The 23,441-nt window shown below is 40.6% G+C and overlaps 1 protein-coding gene and 1 pseudogene across 4 annotated transcripts in view; one reads left to right on the top strand and one right to left on the bottom strand.

The window, feature by feature from the left end:
* CIMIP5 (ciliary microtubule inner protein 5) overlaps window positions 1-20,859 on the top strand; it is a 30,723-nt gene extending 9,864 nt beyond the window's left edge. The window contains exons 1-3 of one of the 4 annotated variants that reach the window (XR_011972701.1): window positions 19,332-19,807; window positions 19,907-20,001; window positions 20,523-20,610. Coding sequence is in view for 2 of the 4 variants with exons in the window: in XM_072635361.1 (XP_072491462.1) it covers window positions 12,026-12,115; window positions 20,523-20,629 (197 nt within the window). In the remaining 2 variants the exon portion in view is untranslated. Of the gene's footprint in view, window positions 1-12,025; window positions 12,116-19,177; window positions 20,002-20,522 lie in introns of those variants that run through there. The other 3 variants (XM_072635361.1, XR_011972700.1, XM_072635362.1) reach the window with 3 other exon arrangements.
* On the bottom strand, window positions 3,635-4,236 carry LOC140528045 (cyclin-dependent kinase 2-interacting protein pseudogene; annotated as a pseudogene).
* Window positions 20,860-23,441: the final 2,582 nt, after the last annotated feature.

The raw sequence follows: 23,441 nt of genomic DNA, 5'->3' as shown, positions 1-23,441 counted from the left end.
TTCCCTTAGAGCTCCAACAGAGCCATACATGCCACTCCACATGTGTCCTCTGCCATACTTTTTTTGAACTTGGTCGTCCATCTAGACTAATACAATGACAAGATTGTTGAGGAATCTAGAGTTCACATTCCCTGCTTTGCAACTTATTACCTGTATAACTAGATAAGTCACTTCACCTCATTATTTTCCCCTTCTATAAAATGAGATGGTGGAGCTAGATTATTTCTGAAGTTTCTTCTGGGGGGGAGGGGGGGCGGGAAGCACAAACACCCTTACTCAGATTGACTGCTCAGAGGCTTCTCAAGGTAAAAACAGAAAAATCTCCTTTATTCAGTTCTCCGGAGAAACCCGGTGGTCCCTTCACCAGTAAAGCTGGAGTAGGGAAGCACCTTACCAAAGCAGAATGGTAATTTATATAGACCCAGATGTGAAAATTCCCCCTCCCACCACTGACCATTATTCTCATTGGCTGAGAAGCAAGGTCTTACATTCTAGGTGGGAAATCTAACCAATCCCTTTTGAAACCCTGTTCAAATTTTGCGCTTTTGGATGTTACAAAGCCCACGAAAATACATGTCATTATATGCAAATTAGGCATTGAAAATATATGCAAATGAAGTATTGAGAACTCATGCAAATTGGGCATTGAGAACTTATGCAAATCAGGTGGACCTGTGTGAGGACTGCAGACTGTATGCGCATATGCAAATTAGGTATTGAGGAGTTACTGAGTCATATCCAATCATTGATCCTAAAGCAATACATAGCCTTATATGGAAATCACCCGACTGGAGGAATGGAAACCTGGGCCCAAGGTCTCCTCCACTCCAGGGAGAAGACTCCATATTCCTGAGAAGTCTTCACTAAATTTGTTCCCATTCACCTCTAACTGACATTTTCTGATCCTATCTTATGACCACCAGTTAAGACTATTTCCTGTGTTTCTTTGGTCATAGCAGGAAAGATGTCAGCAAAGGCAGAATGTAGGAGTTAGTAACTTGGCCAAGACCCAAAGAAAACCCCTGAATATGCAAGTAGCACACAAGACCTCCTGGGACTCCTTCATATAACCTTATTCTCAGTGAGATCAGATCCCAAGTATAACCAGGATTCCAACCAAGGCTGAGGCATTTTGAGTGAGTTTGTCTGCATATATGAAAGGAAACTTGATTCTAGATTGGTGAAGAGAATTCTGAGTGTATGGTTGGGGGTTGCTAGGTGATCTACTGGATGGAGTGCTAGATCTAGAGTGGAGAAGATGAGTTCAAATGCAGCTTCAGACACTAGCTGTATGACTCTGGACAAGTCTCTGTCTTAATCCGATGGAAAAGGAAATGGCAAACCACTCCAGTATCTTTGCCAAAAAACCTCATGGAGGTTGTGAAGACTCAGAAATGACTGAATAACTAAACACAAACATGGTTTGGGGGCCAAAGACTCCTTGGGAGAGACACATGTGGTTCCAAGGCCTCTTCTGGAGAGACATAGAAAAGCAGCAGACATGTAGAGGAAGTCAGCTCCTCACCCTAGCCCTGATTTCTGTCTTGTCTCTTTAGAAATTGCTAGGTGAAGAGAGGAGCCAAGATGGTAGAGTAGAAGCACAGATCTGTTGAAGCTCTCCCTCCAAAGCCTTTAAAATACAATGGAGGAGAAGAGAGGGGAGATGAAAGGGAATAAGTGAGCCTTACTCTGATGGGATTTGGCTTAAGGAGGGAATAATACACACTCAATTGGGTATGGAAATATATTCTACCCTGCAGGAAGGTAGGGGAGAAGGGGACAGTAGAGGGAAGATAATAGAAGGGACAGCAAATGGGGGGAAAGGATAATCAGAAGCAAACACTATTATGGGGGGACAGGTCAAGGGAGAGAATGGAATAAGTGGGGGGCAGGACAGGACAGTGAGAAATGTGGCTAGTCTTTCACAACATAACTATTATGGAAGTGTTTTGCATGGCTACACATGTATGACCTATATTGAACTGCTTGCTTTTTCAATGAGGGTGGGTGAGGAGGGAGGAAAGGAGAGAATGTGGAACTCAAAGTTTTAAAGATGAATGTTAAAAATTGTTTCTGCATGCAACTGGGAAATAAGATGTACAGGTAATGAGGTATAGAAATCTATTTTGCCCGACAGGAAAATAGAGGGGAGGGGGATAGAGGGGGAAATAGAAGGGGGCCGTGATAGAAGGGAGGATAGACTGGAGGAAAGAGTGGATGGGGTGCATGCTGTCTTGGGGCAGGGGATAGGGAGAGATGGGGGAAAAATTAGGAATTCAAATTCTTGTGGAAGTGAATGTGGAAAACTGAAAAATAAATAATTTATGTATTTTTGAAAAAGAAATTGCTAGGATAAATTTCCTTGAGTGGGATCAGATTCTCCTGTCTGATTTGAGTTAAGATCTCATCTCACTTCTAGCTAAAGAATTCGTTTTGTTTTGTGTACTCTTTTTAAAAAATTTATTGCTTTTCTTAAAAAGAGTATTTAAATATTTATCTCTGCCCCCACTCCCCTTTGTTATAAAAACATTTAAGCAAGTGAAACTGACACAATGCTGACACACTACTCCACATTCAAAATAAAACCCATCAACCTGCTGAAGGAAAAATGTTTCATCAGTCTTCTGATTAATATTAGCTATTTACCTTAACCTGAATTTTTTTTTAGTATTTTTCATTCCATAAAACGTCTCTTGATTCTGCGTTCTTCACTCTACATAAGTTCATACAAATCTTCCCTAGTTTCTCTGAGTAACTCAAATTTCTTGTTTCTTCCACAAAAAGTGCCAAAGATAGCAGGGGACTCTCCCTCACCTCAATCCCTCTTTGATCTCATTTTGGTGTATGCCTTGTCTTAGACAGACAGCAAGATCAAAAGGGTCAAATAGTTTAGTGACTTTTCTTGAAAAGTTCTAAATTGTTGTAATAGTTGGATCAATGCAAAAGTGTACCACCAGTATGAATTAAGAGTTCCTGTCATAAATAGCATTGCTGGTTGTTTGGTTTTTTATGTTTGCCAATTTAATGTGAGGTGAAACCAGTATTGTTGTGTTCTTTTTTCTTAGTGATTTACTGTATTATTTTGTTTGTTACGCATTTCTCAATTCTGATAGTCATTCATTCATATCTTTTAAACACTTAGGAATGGAGCTTAGGCTCACATTTTTGCATCATTTTCCTATAGCAAATTTTATTCTGTTATTTGATTAAATTATTTTTCCCAATCTAATTTCTCTTGGTTTTGTTTGTACTCATGCATTTTAATTTTATACCTCTATTCTTTGGTTTAAAATTCTCCTACTTATCATTGTGAAAGGCACCTCCTTTCATTCTTCTAATTTTACCCCATTGTGTGGTTATTAGTTTTTTTAAACAGTAGGCGGAGAATCCATTTGAAACTTATTGTAGAAATAAGTGCTTGATCTAAACATTTTCTGCCAAACATATGATCAGTTTTCTTAGTAGCTTTTGACAAATAAAGAGGGTCATGGTTTTCACAGTAGGTACTGAATGGATAACTAGCATCAACTTTAAAAATTACTGTCAGAGTGATGTTAAGAAATACATGAGGTGGAATGGAAGCAAGTCATTCTACAAGCGAGAAAAGAAGTAGAGCTGTGACACTGGAGGGAAGTGTATGAGGCTATATCATAATGGGTCTATATCATAAAATCTGCAAAGAAAGGTTCATTCTGGTTTTGGGAACTTGGGCTTAAAAATGAAATGATTTCGGAAAAATTATAATGCTCGATGTCCAGTTTCAAGTAGAATACTTTCCACATCAAGCGTGCTGTTCTCAATAAAGGGGTGTTACAACCACATAGATAAGCAGCTTAAAATGAGATCCCAGTTCATAGCATGGGAGAGCTTTGCAACAATGATGCCATTGAGGAGTATTTTCTTCTGGACGTTTCTGAAAGTTTAGAAATTTCATAGAAGTAGGTAGTGGGTATTTTTCCAAGGTATTGCGAAGTTCCTTGCACAACATCTCAAGTTCCTTATTAGATTTTTGAGAATGAAAGCAATGCTCTTGTAGTCTAGAGTTCCCTTGTCTTCAGGAAGTGCACTGAATTTGATGTTTCCTATTTTGTTTACAACAGAAAACCACACATTGTTGAGAGTTTTCCATTTCAGTAATACACTGAGCTAGTCTGCAGCATTATCCTTTATTTTTCTTCTGCTGACAGATAAGACAGTTCTTTTGGGAGTAAGCAGGCCAGAGTTCTTCATGTCCATGTCTTCAGCATCCAAGATTCAGTCCTGTTTTGTGTGTTCTTTAGTATATTCTAAGTTACATAATTTTTCTGCCTCATACTGTTTCCTTAGATTAATGGATTTACTCACTATTTGTTATTTGTGAAGGCCATTTTTTCTAATTAAATTTATTTTCAGTTTTCCAAATTCATGTCCACAAAATTTTGAATTTTAAATTTTCTCATCTCCCCTGCTCTCCCCACCCCAGGACAGCATATATTCTGATTACCCGTTTCTCCAATCTGCCCTCCCTTCTATCACCCCCATCCTCTCTTATCCCCTTCCCTCTTATTTTCCTGTAGGGCAAGATAGATTTCTATACACCATTACCTACATATCTTATTTCCTAGCTGCATATAAAAGCAATTTTTAACATTCATTTTTAAAGCTTTGAGTTCCACATTCTCTTCCTTCCCCCTTCCCATCTACCCTCATTGAGAAAGCAAGCAATTCAATATAGGTTATACATGGGTAGTCATGCAAAACACTTCCATAACAATCTTGTTGTGAAAGACTAACTGTATTTCCTTCTATCTTGTCCCACCCTCCATTTATCCTATTCTCTCCTCTGACCTGGCCCTCTACAAAAGTGTTTGATTCTAATTACCCCTTCCCCCCAATCTGCCATCCCTTCTCTTATCCCCCCTCTCTTATCCCCTTCCCCCTTGCTTTCCTGTAGGGTAAAATAAACTTCCATATCCAGTTGATTGTGTATGTTTATTCCCTCCTGAAGACATATCCAATGAAAATAAGGCTCACTTATTCTCTCTCACCTTCCCCCTCTTGCCCTCCAGTGAAAAAACTCTTTCTTGCCTCTTTTATGTGAGATGATTTACTACATTCTACTTTCGCTTTCTCCTAGTATATTCCTCTCAACACTTAATTTTATTTTTTAAATATCATCCCTTAATATTCAGCTCACCTGGTGTCCTCTCTCTCTCTCTCTCTGTGTATATATATATACACACACACACATACATATATACATACATACATACATACACATACACATATATATATACACACATACATATATTCCCTCCATCTACCCTAATACTGAGAAAAGTGTCATGAATTATATCATCTTTCCATGTAAGAATGTGAACAGTTCAACTTTAATAAGTCCCTTATGGTTTCTCTTTCCTGTTTACCTTTTCATGCTTCCCTTGATTATTGTATTTGAAAGTCAAATTTTCTATTTAGCTCTGGTCTTTTCAACAAGAATGCTTGGAAGTCCACTATTTCATTGAAATTCCATTTTTTTCCCCTGAAGTATTATACTCAGTTTTGCTGGGTAGGTGATTCTTGGTTTTAATCCTACCTCTTTTGACCTCTGGAATATCATATTCCAAGCCCTCTCATCCCTTAGTGTAGAAGTTGCTAAATCTTGTGCTATCCTGATTGTGGTTCCACAATACTTGAATTATTTCTTTCTGACCACTTACAATATTTTCTCCTTGATCTGGGAACTCTGGAATTTGGCTACAATATTCCTAAGAGTTTTCCTTTGGTGATCTCTTTCAGAAGATGATCAGTGAACTCTTTCCATTTCTATTTTATCCTCTGATTCTAGAATATCAGGGAAGTTTTCCTTGATAATTTCTTGAAAGATGATGTCTAGGCTCTTTTTTTGATCATGGCTTTCAGGTAGTACAATAATTTTTAAATTGTCTCTCCTGTATCCATTTTCCAGGTCAGTTGTTTTTCCAATGAGATATTTCACATTGTCTTCTATTTTTTTTCATTCTTTTGGTTCTGTTTTATAATTTCTTGATTTCTCATAAAGTTATTAGTTTCCATTTGTTCCATTCTAATTTTTAAGGAATTATTTTCTTCAGTGAGCTTTTGGACCTCATTTTTCATTTGGCCCATTCTGCTTTTTAAGGCATTCTTTTCCTCATTGGTTTTTCAGACCTCTTTTGCTATTTGGATTAGTTCAATATTAAAGGTGTTATTTTCTTCAGCATTTTTGGGGGTCTCTTTTAGCAAACTATTGACTTGTTTTTCATTATTTTCTTCCATCACTCTCATTTCTTTTCACAATTTTTCCTCTGTTTCTTTTACTTGATTTTCAAAATTCTTTTTGAGCTCTTCCATGTCCTGAGACCAGTTCATTTGGAGGCTTTGGGTGCAGGAACTTTGACTTTGTTGTTTTCTTCTGGTTGTATGTTTTGATTGTTCTCATCATCAATGACATAAGAAAATATCTTTTCACCAAGAAAAGAAAAGAAAACACCAAGTCTGTTTTTCCCTTTTTGCTCATTTTCTCAGCCAGTTATTTGACTTTTAAGCTCTTTGTTAAGTGGAGGGCTCTAGAAATAGCCGCAGCTTTGGCCTGAGGCTGGGGCCAGACCACACTCCCCTCTCAGGCAGGTGAGAGACACTTCTTATTGACCTTTGAAGCTGTCTTTGGCATTTGTGGGTTGAGAAGTCTGGAAACTGCCTCAACTGCCAGCAATTCAGTCCCCTAAGGCCTGTTCTAGCTCTGTCCCTGCTGGCACAGCCCACACTGTACTGCACTCTGCTCCCAGCCCAGAATGAAAGACCCTTCCTGTTGACCTTCCAGATTGTCTTGGGCTGGAAATTTGCTTTGGTCTGTCATTTTGTGGCTTCTGCTGCTCTAGAATTAGTTTAGAGTCATTTTTTACAAATTTTTTCAGGGATTTGGGGAGAGAACTCAAGCAGATCTCGGATTCTACTCTGCCATTTTGGCTCCCCTCCTGTGATGGCCTTTTATGTAACCAATGTTTGGTGGGAAGGAATTAAGCAGTAAGTTTGCTGTTATTCAGCCATTTCGATAGTATCTGACTTCATGACCCCATTTGGGGTTTTCCTGGCAAAGGTACTAGAGTGGTTTGCCAGTTTCTTCTCCTGCTCATTTTTACAGATGAGGAATCTGAGGCAAACAGGATTAGTGACTTGCCCAGGGTCACACAGCTAGGAAGCGTCTGAGGTCAGATTTGAATTCAGGTCTTCCTGACTCCAGGCTCAACATTGTATCCATTGTGCTAGCTACCTGCCTGAGTATAAGCTAAGGGCCATCTTAAGGCCTCCCCCATAAGAGTAGTCAGGGAAAGAAGCTTTGGACATCCCAAAGGATCATGTCTGTAGATCAAAGATGTTTGAAATGGTCTAATAGATAGAGACTAGCCTGTTACCTCTCTGGAGACTGGAGAAGAGTGACCAGCCTTGTGCTTCTAGTAGGCCCTGCCTGTCCCTTCCAACCCCTTTTCCTAGCTAGCATGCACTACTCCTGGCTCTCTTCTCCACAAAGTTGGGGCCAGGTCTCAGATCATATCTATCCATGCCACCATGAACCATGTCTATACATTCAGACCACTTAGGTGAACATAGATATTTCTCATAGCCTCAAACTCAACTTACATTGGAACTGGAAGGAAACAAAAGGATCAGCTCCCCCAATCTCCTATGTAATAAGCAGAAAAAATGAGGCCCAGAAAGATGGCACAACTTGTCCATGGCCACACAGGTAAATATGGGGCACAATCAACACTAGAGCCCAGGTTTCCTGATTCCCCAGCCAGTCCTTTTCCCATTAAGGCAGCCTCTCTATAATCATGGTAAGCATGGAGCAAAAAATATGAAGTCAGAAGAATCTGGAGAAAGTTCTGGCAAGATGACATAGTTCATCGTGACTAAGCCCCTACTCTCTTACACCAGTTCCGAGTGAGGCCAAACAAAATAAAATAACAGAAAAAAAGAAGGGGCTGGGGGAAGAAAGATACTCTCACAAGAAAACTAATGGAAAGACTGAAGAAAGAAATAAGTGAAGAGGCCCCAAAATAATGACCCAATACTATGGTGTAAAAGAGAGCCAAGAGAAATGCCCCAAAGGAAAGAACCAGGCAGCAGCAATTAGACCTTGAGAAGAGAAACTGGACTCACTACACCTCTAACCTCCAGAGTCATTGAAAATCACAGGAAGAACTCTAGCAATAAACATCAATTAAGTTCCTCCTGCTGCAAGGCACCATGCAAGGTGCTGGACATACTAAGACAAAAAATGAAAGTCTCTGGCCTCTGGGAGCATCCTTAGAGAAACTGAGGTTCTTCTTCTACCCAAAATATGATTCTAAAGTCAGCAGGATCTGCTGCAAACAAAATTAACAATGATGATGGAAAGCAGATGGTGGTTGAAGAATAATGATCTTAAATCCTTGGTTTACCTTTTGTTCTGGCTCTAATTCACTTTTTCAGTAAACCAGAAATGGTCTGGAGAATGTCTAACTCTAAATTAGGTAGTTATCAGTTAACAGAAGACTTTGATCTCCTCTGGGGAGATAATGGGACTTCATGGTTGAAAAGGACAGAGTTCATCTTCTCCTGGCCCTCTGCCTATATTTTATTAACTGGTTGTAGTGGCCACGACTAAAGAATTTTAACTCTTTCCTTATTAGGGAGAAGTTCTTGTCACTATACCCTAGTAGACAGGCGCTGAGATGGGCTGGGTGGCCCAGAATAAATGAGCTAAGAAGTTAGTAGCCCAATATAACACTATGCCCAGAAGCCATCACAGCAAGGTGGGACCATGTGTTGAGTGGTAACAGTAAGAGTGCTACAAATCAACAGAGCAATGTACCTAATGAAGAGACCATGGGGCCATCAAAGCAGTAGTTAAGTATCATGAGATAACATTCCCAGGAGAGAGAGCACAACCAGGAGAAAGCAGATCCCACAAGAGCAAGATGAGGACAATCCCAGAAGACACCTGCAGTATCAGAGGTCTGATTTGCCTCTCCATGCACATGTTCTGACTGTGAGCTGTCCCTCTGATCATGAGTTGTCCATCTGCATGTGAGACCTGACCATCTGTATTCCTTGTCTACTGTTCACGTATGATCCTATGTGTGCTTATTCTCCTTATTGATGATGTGTATATTTCCAGAAGCATGTACCCTAGGTTTATAGGAGGCATGTTCTATTTTAAATTTTCTATTTCATTAAGTGCCTTTGCTTTGAACTAATTGTGTCCTTAGGCTGACTAGAGAAAAATTAAACACATCACTGGGGACTCCCAAGCTCTGATGAATGTAAGGAATGTTTTGAATGGTTGTAGATCTACAGTGTACCTGGAATGTGAGTTAGCTTTCCTGAGTACCTATATCTGAGAAAGAAGTGCCCCAGGGTCTGAGCTTAGAATTTATTGGGAGGGGGGTAGTTTATAATGTTGCTCCTTCTCTCTACTCACATGATGCCTAGTCTAGTTGAGGCTCTTACTGCTTCTCAAATGGAGCTTCCTAATTAGTCTCTCTGCCTCAAGTCTCTCCACCCTCTAACCCATCCTCCACCCTGCTGCCAAAGTGATATTCCTAAAGCAAAAATCGGACTGGGTCATTCTCTTAGTCAAAAAGCTCAGATTGATTCTTGTTCCCTCTAGGATCCAATACAAACTCATTTATGTGGCTTTTTAAGGACTTCCCAACCTGGCTCCAATATACTTTTATAGCTTTATGGCACATTATCTGCTTCATACATGCTACTGTGTAGCTGAGCTGGCTTTCATCCTATTCCCCAGATACAACTTCCTACCTCCATACCTTTGCATAGGCTGTCTTCCATGCCTGATATGTCCACTTCTCTTCCCACCTCTTAGACTCTCTAACTTCCTTCAAGTTTCAGCTCAGACACTGTCTTCTATATGAGGCCTTTCCTGATCTCTCTGGCAGCCGATCCCCTCTCCTCCCCATTTTATACACTGCTCTATGTTGTTGTTCAATCATGTCCAACTCTTCACGACCCCATTTGGGGTTTTCTTGGCAATGATACTGGAGTGGTTGGCCATTTCCTTCTCCAGCTCATTTTACAAATGAGGAAACTGAGGGTTAAGTGACTTGCCCAGGGTCACACAGCTAGTAAGTATCTGAGGCAGGATTTGAGCTCAGGAAGATGAGTCTTCCTGATTCCAGTCCTGGCACTTACGGCATTGCCTAGCTGCCCTTTTATACATTTATCTACTTGTATTTATATATGTTTCCTCCCCAAAGTCCTTTGAGAACAGGTCTTCGATTTTTCCCCTGTGTATCGCCAATGCCTAGCACAGAGCTGACACATTACAGGCAGTTAATAAATGCAGATTGAAGTAAGTACAAAGTATGTGCATAGTAGCACAAAGTGATCTCAAAGAGGAGAGCTAAAAACTAGGTGGGCGAGAAAAAAGCCTCATGAAGAAGGCGGGACCAGAGTTGTGTCTCCAAGCAAGACAGGGATTCAGCAAGCCTGAGGAGTAGATGGAGCTCATTGGGACCACTTAGCCAAAGCAAGGGCTGCCATCTGTGAAACTGGAAATCAAACAGCTAAGGAAACATCCAAGAGGATGAAACTGAGAATCGATAACATAAAAAATAATGGAAAATCTCAGTGAAGCTTTGAACTTTCTGAGGAACAGAACAACTCAGAGAGAATGAAAAATGCAGACATGGGTGGAGGAATAGCCGCCAAATGAACATGGGTAGATGTTGGCAACCTCCTCCTACTCCGTTCTGCACCCTTCCCCCTGCCAGTCACTGCTCCCTCACCCAGACTATCCTGTTTCCATTCACAAATGCCTGATCTTTCCAAATATCTGAGACAGTAAATTTGCTTATTACTATGTAAACATTAAATAGAAAGACCTTCAAATGCAAAGAAACAACCCTCTTATAGCAGGATATGTCAGTGTAAGACACTAGATTTCATAACAGGTGAGGCTCCTGTTCTCATTGGGCAGATCGAAAGAGCCAAGTTCATGTAATTCTGCCACTTGGATGTACAGTTATGAAATATCTGAATGGCTAGTGATTATGCTCCCTCCCAAAAAAGAAAGAAAACTCTCTAACAATGGACAGGGGTCTGGTGAGGTAAGGATCCCAACCTGCTGTCACCATTTCCTCCATGCCCTCATATCATAAACAAATGGACACAAGGAAATGCATGGAACAGAGTCCACCAAGGGGTTTATAAGAAATAAGATAGATCAGTCAGATGCAGTCTTTCACAGAAAAGAACATGCTTAAAATAGTTACCAGTGCCACCCAGCTGAAGGAAAGGCAAGGACAGGGGGTAGGACCGCCAATTCCTCCAAACTCCCCACAACATATCTGGTTGGTTTGGTTTGGTTTCCTCGGTGTTCCCACTACCTGAACCAGCACCCTTGGTACAAACACAGTCTGATATCTTGCTTCTTGCCCCTTTAGTTTTTAAATCTCCACTGTGCCTAGAAGTAAAGGATGGAGGGGGGGGGGGAGAATGCCAATCTTGCCACTGCTTCTGTCCTGATCTCAAAGCACGTGCTATTTTCTTGCCTTGGGAAATGAGCATAAAACTACGTAATCCCAGAAGTTGATTCAGTTCCAGGCCATTCTTCCCCCTTCTGGAGATGGCATTACAGCAGCATGGGAAAGATCTCTTTGGCCAGTGTGGTGGCGAGAATGCATTATGTAAGCAGCCACCTGCTCTGCCTGTGTGTAAATCTAGCCCTTCATATGGCCTGTATTCTCCAAATGTAGGGGAGAAGCAATCTTATTATGTCTGCATTTACAGCCACAGAATCCTAGATTTTCTATAGTACTAGCTCATATCAACCTCCAGTCAATAATCTCCAAGACTTTGGTGTTTCTCAAAGCAGGCGGGTCATGAATGGAGATAGGATTTAAGGTTATTTGCTAAGGCAAAACCAAAATAAATTTGACAGCACAGTGATAGAAAGTATATTCAATATTGGTTCAACAAATATGTACTAAATTATGAACTCCACAATCATGCCTCTTCCTAGAACTTCCCTCCCTGCTTGGGGCCTCCTCCTATCCCTGCGGTCACTCAAGCTGGACTATCCTTCTGCAAGGCCCACCTCTTCCTTCCATTGGTGAGTTTCTCCATTTTGTGGAAAGGCCCGGCCAGTCAGACCTCATTCCCTCCTAGCCCCGTTACTGACTTTGTGGACCATAAAATTCTGCCCTGAATGGGGCATCCTCATCTCCCCAGCTCCCCTTTTCAGCTCCCTTCAGTGTGCTGCCTTCCCGCATTGGAATGGAAGCCCCTTGAGGACAGGGACTGCCTTTCCTTTTGATTTTATTTGTACACTTATCACTTAGAACAGCACACAGTAGTCAAGAAATGATTGTTCCCTTCTTTCCTTCCTTCCTTCCGTCTTTCCTTCCTTTCTTCCTTCCTTCCTTCCTTCCTTCCTAGAAGGGAGGGGAAAAAAGAAAGGAAGAAAGGTTGTGAAATGTACTGCGCGAGGTACTGGGAAAACTCTCAAGGATTTTATAATTAGAGAGGGAAATTAAATGTAAACATATAAGTACAATACAAAGTAAATACAGTGAGTGCATAAGAAAAGCACTATAGGAGGTGCATAAGTAGAAGATGAAACAGCATAGCGTTGTGGCTTGAAAACGGATTTCTGAGTCAGAAGCCCTGGGTTCAAGCCTTATCCGTGACAGACACTGACTACCTGACCTTCAGTATGTCTCTTGATCTCTCAGTGCCATGGGCAGTTGGGGGTGGGTTCAAGAAGGGGGCACTCTAAATAACTTGCAGAAAAGCTAATAAGCAATGCTGTAGGAAGCTCCTCAAAGAGGCTCCCTATGTTCATGAAACCAGAGGGATGAGGGGCAGGGGCAGTGGAAAGAAGTACACTAATCACTAGGAAATCAGAGACGAAAATTAAATTCTAAACTCATAACTCGAGCAAAATGCCAGAAAGACACCCTCCACCGTCACTCCTGCCATCTCTACATTGCTTGGGGAAGTTAACTTGGAGGCAGGGTGACCTGAGTTTGAGTCCCTCCTCTAATATTTGCCAGCTATGTGACCCTAGGCAAGTCACTTAATCAGTCTCAGCTCCAGCTACCTTCTCTGTAAAATGGGGATAACAGGATTATTGTGAGGATCACATGATATAGCATTTTATAACCTTGTAGACAAAACTTAACCTTCCATATAACCTGATAGGTTTATAACCTTAAGACAAAACTTAAAATGCTATGTATGTGCTAGCTATTATTTATATAGCACTTAAAGATTTATCAAACATTATCCTGGCTAGGTGGTGCAGTGGATACAGTGCTGGGAATCAGGAAGACCTGAGTTCAAATCTAGCCTCAAATACTTACTAGCTGTGTAACCCTAGGCAAGTCACTTAATCCTATTTGCCTCTGTTTCCTCATTTGTAAAATGAGTTGGAGAAGGAAATAGCAAACCACTCCAGTATCTTTGGCCAGAAAACCCCAAATGGGGGCATGAAGAGTTGGACAAGACTGAACAACAACAATCATAGTTAATATTCTAGAGGGGGGAACTATTGCTAGAGCCTCAGTACTGACTCCAAGAGCGCCTATTGCATCATATTCCTATTTTGGTAAATACTCTCCTGGGTCATCTCCAGTCATCCTGATTCAGTCACTGGATTCAGATGGCTCTGGGGGAGAAGTGAGGCTGGTGACCTGCACAGCCCTCCCTCACTCAAAACAAAGTCAAGTGCAAGTCATGTCACTATTTTTCTGATGGCATGGTCTTCTTCAGCAACAAAGGATGAACACAAATACTCTTTTAGGCAAAAAAAGGTAGATTGCATCCCATCAAGATTCAAATCCAGGTTTCCTGCCTCTCTCTGACCCTCTGTCCACTACACCCTTCTGCCTCTTGCAATCAAAGAAATATCTGTAGTCCCACTTAAATGTGAGCACATATGCCTGTGGAGAAAGGAAAGGAAGGCAGTGGGCAGTGATTGTCTCTTTGGCACTTATCTGCTTGTTCTCCTTCATTCCTAAATTGAGTCATAGATCTTCAGTGGGTTCAAAGATTTAGCTGCTTAAAAAGAAACTCTGAGTTGCCAAGAAAAGGAAAACGGGTTATTGACTGATTGCTGTGTTTTTTAAAATCAGGTGTGTTATTTCATCAATAAAGGAGTTCCTGGTGGAGCACCCCTTCTACCATTGGCCATTTATAATCTTAGAGAAGTGCCTGGGACACAGAGAGTGACTTGTCAAAGGTCATGCAACTAATATGTGGCACCGCAGGATTGGAACCCAGCCTTTCTTGATTAGTAGAGCAGCGCTCTCTCTCTCTCTCTCTCTCTCTCTCTCTCTCTCTCTCTCTCTCTCTCTCTCTCTCTCTCTCTCTCTTGCCATGGTACCATGGCTACCTCTCAGTAACTGATTATTTGTTGTTCAGTCTTTTTCAGTCATGTCTGACTCTTTGAAACCCCATTTGAGGGTTTTTTTGGTCAAAGATACTGGAGTGGTTTGCCATTTTCTTCTCCAGTTCAATTTACAGATGAGAAAACTGAGGTAAACAAGGTTAAGTGACTTGCCCAGGGTCACACAACTAGTACATATCTGAGGCCAGAATTGAACTTAGGAAAATGAGTTTTCCTGCCTCTAGGCAGGCTCTCTATCCATTTTGCCACTTAGCTGCCTCTAGCTGAATATATTGTTCTTAAAATTTATTATATACATATGTGTGTGTGATATAATTCTTTAAAATGCTTTAAAACAAACACATCTATAGAACATTAGCAGACCCCTCTGAAACTACATAAGCCCCATGTCAGTTAAACTTTCATACAGACCACTTTTTCTGTCTAAAAGTATAGTTGTCTAGAAGTTTGCAATAAAAGAATAAAGTCCAAGAACCATGGACTTAGATTGTGCCCAAAGGTAGAGAAAGCTTGAGAAGATTGCAGACCAGCATTTTTATTGAGCTCAGTCTGTAAAGTCCATTGGAAATACTTCCACATGGAAAGCAGGTTACCTTTTCCACTGGTTATAGTGCTAGGAGAACATCCCCTTGCAGGAAATATGAATGGTCCCTAGAGTAAGCTCTTTTATCTGCCATGGAGGGAACCCCCACTGAAGTCTAGGGGCCTAAACTGAAGAGACAGGAGGCTTCTGGTGGCTCTTTCCAGAACCACTTGGGAGACATTCCAAGTAGCTGGGGTTAAATGAGGCTTCAGATGATCAGGTTCAATCAGCTTGGACAGAGGGTCACTGGGAACTTTTCCAGCCGGGTTGCTATAAAACTAACACCATTCCTGAAATCCCTGCTGAACTTCTATCCTCTTGCCTTGGGCTATTTTTTGAATATAAAATGAAGTTCCAAAAAACAATCTTCAAAAATACCTCAGCCAATGTTTGATGAAACCTCCAGAAAAAAAAGTTTCACTTCTAGCTCTGAGGTTTATTAACTGTGTGAAATCATACAGACTTTCTGAGTCAGTATCCTCATCTGCAAAATGGGGCTGATACACTTGCACTCATAGGACTGTTGTAAGAAATACTATTTGAAATGTGTTATAGACATGGGACTTTACATTGTTCCAATTATCTCTCAGAACTCTAAAAAAAAGGGAAGAAGAAATCCCCTGAAGCTGAGATTCGGTGAAGACTCAGGTATATGGAAGAAAGGAGAGAGGAGGTAGAAGTCAATCAAAAACACTTATTAAGCACTGAAAAGAAAGAAAAGAAAAAAAGAAAACTTTCTGAGCTATTTTGGTTTGATGATACAGAGCCATAGGACTAAGAGGAATCTCAAGATGTTATCTGAATATCACATATGTTCAATGCAATTAGTTGATGTCACTGGACTATTTTTTTCTTTTTTAAATCTTTCTCACCAGGGAAGGCTCACTGGGAAGGAGAGGGACATGTGTGTTGCTGTTTTGGGGGCAGACAGGTGGTGCAATGAACAGTGTGTGTGTGTATGGGCATGTACATGTGTGTGTATATACAGATATGCATGCAGATACACATATATGACTGTGTGTGTGCAGCTAAATGGTGCAGTCAATAGAGCACTAGGCTTCGAATCAGGAAGACTCATGTTCATGAGATCAAATCCAGGCTGACACTTCCTTGCTATGTGATCCTGGGCAAGTCACTTAATGCTGTTAACCTCAGTTTCCTCATCTTTAAAATGAGCTGGAAAAGAAAATGGCAAATCATTCCAGTATCTTTAATAAGAAAAGCCCAAAAGGTGTCAAGAAGAGTCAGACACAACTGAAACAACTGAACAACACAATATATGTGGAAGTGAATGTGATCTAAAAACAAAAGGCATCAATTTTTGAAAAAGAAAATTAAGCATCATCTGATCCACGACCCTGACCTGATATGAGCCATTCTAGACAAATGGACATTTCTTTTATTACTAAAGAACTCTAGAGAAGAGATTTCACAAATTCCCTTAGTAAAATCCAACCCCATCTGACAAAGTCTAAGAATAGGAAGGTAATGTAATTTGACAGAGAAGCAAACTGAGGTTCAGAGCAGGAAATTACTTTTTCAATATCATAGTGAGTGGCAAAGCAAGGTTGCATGTCCCAGGTGCTGTAGCCCAAAACAACCTCTGGGATTTTTGCCTCCTTAAGAGCTAACTATAGGACTCTTTTGTGTTAGACTTCCTCTGCTCTGGACTCCCACACCCTCCCTCCTGCCATTGCCACCTCCTTTTTCTGTAATCTTCCAAGCTAAATGCTTCCTTGTATTATAACTGAGGGGGATGATCATTCCCCAGCATCTTGGAACCCCAGAGGTGGGAAACCATTCATACGTACCTGCTAGAGACCCCAGCCTTCTCTATAAAAACCCTGGAAATTACCTGAGTCAGGTTGCAGCCTAAATACAGAAGCCCAGACTCAGACAACCCTAAACTGAACTGTAAGAAATGATAAGAGTTTGTCACATGGGACAGCGAGGTGGAGCAGGGAATAGGATGCTAGATTTTTATTAGAAAATCCTGAGTTTTGATCCCCTCAAGCAAACAGTGGCAGGGGGACGCTGGACAAGTCACTCTCACAGCCTCCATTCAATTTATGTAAAATATGTAAAATGAGGACAATTATAGCTGCCTCACAGGGTTATAAAGACCAAAAAAAATAATATAAATGTTACTGTAATTATGATTATTGGAAGTCAATCAGAATTATAGATCCCTTTCATGCTCTGCTGTGGCTTAAAAATCATTACACCTGGGGCAGCCAGGTGGTTACAATGAACAGAGCACTGGCCCTGGAGTTGGAAGGACCTGAATTCAAATCTGGCCTGTGACACTCACTAGCTGTGTGACCCTGAGAAAGTCATTTAACCTTATTTGCCTCAGTTTCCTCATCTGTAAAAAATGAGTTGGAGAAGGAAATGGCAAACCACTCTAGTATCTCTGCCAAGAAAACCCCAAATGGGATCATGGAGAGTCAGATACAACTGAAACAACCCAACAACAAAAACTGGATAAGTGACACGTGATTTTATATATATTTAGCACCTTGGGCAACCCCTCTCACATCCAGGGCCCCCAGAATATCTGACTCTAGGTTCAAAGTACTTTGTTGGTCTCCATCCATTCAAAACAAAAGGCTCTTGAGTCCCCACTGATGAGTGTCCTTCCCTAGTCAGCTAGAGAACACAATTCAAAATAAAGGTATTGAATGAAATCATACAGTAATAAGACTCACAATAGAGCATTCTCCCCATAAGCACAGGACACCACTCTCCCACAAACATACGCCATCAGTGAGGAGATGACGCTTAAATGACAAAGCATTTTCCTCCAACACTTGGGGTTGCACACTCTCTATGTACCCCCAATGGCCCTGGAGAGAGAGCAGGCTCCAATGGGAAGGGACTTTTATGAACACTTTCCCCGTTTCAAAATATGGTATAGTCAATGAACGAGATGCTGTCACTTCTTAGCTGCTTTCAATCAATCTGTTCTTTTCCCGAGTCAGACATGTCATTCAGAAAGATTTCACTCTTCACTAGGTTTGACTATCCATAAATCTGACATGGACTGCAGTTCCCAGGCCTCTAGAAAAGCTTACAAGTTCCTAGTCTCTCACAGGGAGTCTTTCTTGGCTTTCCCCAGCTAGGTGTCTTCCCTTTGAGGCAGCCAGGTGGTGAATTAGATAAGAGTATTGAAGTCAGAAAGAACTGAATTTGAATCCCTGCCCTCAGAAACATACAAGCTGTGTGACCCTGGGCAATTCACTTAATCTCTGTTGGCCTGTTTTCCCAACTATAAAATGAGGATTTTACCTTCTCAAAGTTTTTGGAAGAATCAAATGAGATAAAATTGGTAAAGCTCATGGCACACATATGGCACACAGTAGGCTTTTTGTAAATGCTTATTCCCTTCCTCCCTCCTTCCTTTCCTCTTTTCAGAAGTAAGATGCCCAGCCTCTTCTGTGTGGGCCGGCAGCAAGCAAAGCACATTGTGCATGCTCTTGACTCCCACTGGGCAGGTCCCCTGTTAAAGATATAATTTAGGGTTATACATTCTCCAGATCCTTTCAATTCAGCAACTGAATGGATTTGAACCAGAACAAAAGGCAATCTTGGCCCTTGGAAGAGCCAGACCCATACCATGCTGGCGCTAGTCCAATCCTCAGAACCATGCCTCCCATCCCCCCAACCCTACCTTGTCACACTGGTTTGGGCCAATTTCCTTGTGCAACCTCCCTGCTCGGGAGGCCCAAAGCTTTAGGCTTCTGCCCCTGGAATTTCCCCATAAGCAATATTTTTTTAGGCTTCATTCTGGCTTCCTAGGTGGTCTCCAGAACCCTGGAAACTCTGGGCTTGTCATTTTCCCCTACTTCATCACCCCAGAGCAAGCCTCACTTCAAGTCTTATCCCTTTGTCCATCCTTTATAGCAATTGTCTCATGTCACACCAATGTGATACCCATAGCAGCCGCTGTGAATATGTATGTGTATTTCCAGGGTAAATTTGCAAAATATAATAAACTCTCTTCCCCAAAGGCAAAACCAAAATATTTATTTGGGACATCATTAGAATACCAGGAGGTAAGGTTTAATAGGGCACTTATCACCAATCCCAGGAGCACCAGCATCTTCAACTTTCTTTCTGTCAGGCCTTCCCACAAAAACAAGTTCCCCTAGACAAATTATTCCCTTCACCCACTCACAGCTTGCTTCTCTCTCTCTGCTGTGCCTGCTCTCACTCTCTGCTCCTGCTCTCCCTCTCTTCCCTCCTTGGGCAAGCTCCTCCCAGTCCGAGTTCCATGAGAACACAGGCTTTATGTGATCACAGGCCCCACGTGTTAGGCCTAATAATGGGTGGGGAAGATCTTCCCATTCTATTAACATTACATCTCCAAAGTAGAGGCCATGGAAACAGGGCTGAGGCTTCATCTCAAGAAATGGGTGATCAACAAATCAGAGAGTGGGAAGATGGGTCACATCTATATCAATCCTCAGCTTGTTTCCAACACATCCATGCCACCTCCTTCAATTCTTTCTCACTCTCCTCGTGCCTATAGCTGCTCTTCCACAGCTATCCAGGGCCCAAGACTCTCATAGCAGGAAGAATATCATTTAACCAGACTCAGAGGCAAATTTTCACACAACACACACACACACACACACACTCACACAGCCTCACACACACACACCAGCAGGATTCTGATACTCCGTCTCCCATATCATCACAGAGGAAGGCTCTGAGCTCCGAGGAAGGGCCAGGGAGTAATCCCCTCTGCCCACAATGCCACCCCACCCAACTTACACACTCATAAATTTTCCATATTTTGACGAGCAAAAGTGAGCACCACAAAATGAGTCAGCAGGGATGGGTTGAAATTACATTTTCTTTCTTTCCAAACACAACCTTTTTTCCTGAATTTCCTGATTCCTGTGCAGGGCACCACCATCCTTTCAGGTTCTTTACCTCCTTAACCTTGACTCAACTGAAATTGCTTGTTTCAAGGCTGCCAGTGACCTCTCAATTGACAAAGGTAACAGCCTTTCTCAATCCTCATTCTTCTTGACCTCTCTGCAGCACTTACAGTACCAATTATCCTCCTTTCCTGGATCCCTGTTCTCCCCTCTCTGGGTTGTTGTGACAATGTTCTCTCCTGGTTCTTCTCCTACTCATCTGACCATCCCTTGTCTGTCTCCTTTGCTAGATCATCACCCATATCATGCCCCCTAACTGTGGTATCCCCCAAGACTCTGTGTCTCAGATTCTCTTTGCATATTCTCGGAAAATTTACTAGTTCCTTTGGGAATAACTGTCATCTTTATATAGATAAGTCACAAGTCTATATATCCATTATATCTCTTCTGAATTCCAATCTCACATCATGAGTGGTTAGTTGGACGTTTTGAACTCGAGTCTTGCAGGCATCTCAAATTCCACATGTCTAAAACAGAGGTCAATATGGGGCCCAAATTGAACAAAATACTTCAAATGCAATTTGACTTGGGCACACTATAATGGGATGACCACTTCCCACGTTCTTTTGCTCTATTCTAGAGAAGAAGAGGATCCAAATGGAGAAAAGACCGCAGCTCGGGGTAGATGAGACAGCAATCCTGGGCAGTGGAGAAAGTGTCCAACTCTGCAGCTTTTGTTACAGCTGATCATCAAGTAAAAGAGGGCATTGATGGGGTGACTAAAGCCAGTGAGGGGGAAGTGACTTTAAAATCCAGACCAACTCTAATGGATCTCTAATGCAATTAAGTAAATTCCTTAGAACACAAAGACCATTTTTTAACTGAGTTTTATAGACAAACAAAATCTGGTAAATTGTGGAATGATACAATTAACATCTGTACAATGTCTGTTGCTATAAAATAAATATTAAATTTAATATTACTTAATATTATGTATAATATATTATTTAATATTATATCTAATTTTGTATAATATATTATTTACTATATATTATATAAATGTTTATTAAATTTAGAACACAAAGACCATTTTTTAACTGAGTTATGTAGACAAACAAAATCTGGTAAATTGTGGAATGATATAATTAGCATCTGTACAATGTCTGTTGCTATATAATAAATATTAAATTTAATATTATTTAACATTATATATAATTATGTATAATATATTATTTACTATATATTATATAATAATTATTAAATTTAGAATATAATAAATATTGCATTTAGAAAGTTTGGAAAATGTATTTTCTTCTCATTTCATGTCATAATCTAGCATGTTTAAAAGTCTTTCTTCTAGTCACGAATGTATCTTTCATTTCCTTTCAAGAAAATCCAGAGCAAGTATTTCTAGCTAAATAGATTGACATAGATGTCTGAACACTGCAAATGAATACAAAATTGTGCTTTATGAAATAAAATCATCTATTCCTCTATGCTACCTACCCATTACAAAAGTCAGTTCAGTGCAGTGGAAAGAGCATTATCAGACTGTGAATCAGAAGACATCTCCAAGCCTCAGTTTCTTCTTTTGTAAAGTGAAGATGTTGGGTTACATTATCTCTAAATACCATTCTAGCTCTAAAGAGGGCAATCCTGGGAGCCCAGCAGGCCCTTAGGGCTTGGTTTTCCCTTCTGGTCTATCACTGCTTCCATCTCTCATCTCTGCAATAGGTTCCCCACTACTCAGCCTGAAGAGAAATTATTTGAAAATAACACTTTACATTTTCATAGGGCTTTTAATACTTAACAAAGCTGTGCTGTGGGAGAGAAAAGTCACTATATCAAATTAACAAGCCCCTTGCACTAAACATTTTTTATCATAAAGTCTAAATAAAGATTACATGCTATTTTCAGGGAACTGGTGAGAAGATAATATCAGGTTAACCCCAGCTATAGAGGATACTTTAAAAAGTCAGTCATCGTGTATGTTTTCAAGGGGATTATTAATTTGATATACAATGATTATGTCCTCTCACACATATCCATTTGTGGCATGTGGCATACAATGTGGGATCAAGAGTCAGGAGTCTGGGTTTCAATTTCAGCTCTTCTGCTTCAATAACTGTATGACCTTGTACAAGTCAGTCAATTAGCATTTATTAAGTGCCTACTGTGTGCCAGGCCCTGTGCAAATAAAGTAAAAAAACCCACACAATCCCCAGGAACTCACAATCTAATGAGTGTGTTAACACATACTATTAACTATTTACAGACAAGAATATATATATATATATATATATATATATATATATATATATATATACACATAAATATACATACAAATAATCAAGAAACATTTATTAAATGCATTCTGTATGCCAGGTTCTGTGTTGTTCTTAATGTTCAGTCATTCCTGACTCTGCATGACTCATTTGGGGTTTTCTTGGCAAAGATTCTGGAGCAGTTTGCCATCTTCTTCTCCAGCTCATTTTACAGATGAGGAAACTGAGGCAAACAGGGTTAAGGACTTGCCCAGGATCTCACAGCTAGTAAGTACCTGAGGGTGAATTTGAACTCAGGTCTTTCTGACTCCACGCCCAGTGCTCTATCCATTGAGCCACCTAGCTGCCTAGCTATAGGCACGTACATACAACATATGATATATACATATATTATTATATATGTATATACACATATATATGTGTGTGTATATATACCTATACAGATAAATTGGGAGTAGTCTCAGAGAGAAGGTACTAAGATCAAGGACTAGGAAAAGCTTCTTAAAGGAGGTGGGGTTTTAGCTAAGACTTTAATGAAACCAAGGAAGCTAGGAGGTGGAGATAAGAAGGAAGAGTATTCCAGACTTGAGAGACTGTCATTGAAAAGACTGGCAGTCAGGAGGTAGAGTTTCTTGTTGAAGGAACAGCAAAGAGACCAATGCCACTGGATCACAGAATATGCTGAGGGAAGTAAGGTGTGAGAAGACTGGAAAGTTAGCAAAGGACGAGGTTATGAAGGGCTTTAAAAGCCAAGGGTGGGGGGAGGTATATTTGATCCTGATGATAAAAAGGAGTCACTGTGGTTTTTTAGTTAAGGTTACATCACCTTTCATTTGTTTCTGTAACTCTCTTCTACCGTGTACCATCTTTTCTTTTCTTTTTTGTTGTAGTGGTGAAGAAATATATACTGGAAATATATACAAATGAAAGGGTGTGCTTACCTTTAATAATCAATCAGTGGACATAATTAGTACAAAATAAATGCATTTATATAGATGGCCTAGTGAAAACAATATCAATAAAATGTTCCCCATTCCCCACTAGTAGCCTAGGCATATTGTTCTACAAACATGCCCAGTTTTCATGAGATGATGAGGTACAAACATATAGCAATAAGGTACACATTTCAGGAACAAATGTGACCAAGGCAATTTACCCATTTTGTACTGCAGGAATTCAATATCTTTTGTCTTCACACACTATCCTTATGTTATTTCCCCTGGCCATAGTGTTTCTATTGAGAGGATTGCTGAATCCTTGGGTCTGCTCTTCTC

The sequence above is a fragment of the Notamacropus eugenii genome, chromosome 1 (genome assembly GCF_028372415.1).
Source record: "Notamacropus eugenii isolate mMacEug1 chromosome 1, mMacEug1.pri_v2, whole genome shotgun sequence".
In the NCBI taxonomy this organism is placed as follows: domain Eukaryota; kingdom Metazoa; phylum Chordata; class Mammalia; order Diprotodontia; family Macropodidae; genus Notamacropus; species Notamacropus eugenii.
The sequence above is the reverse complement of the archived record's forward strand: the minus strand, read 5'-3'. Positions and strand labels throughout refer to the sequence as shown.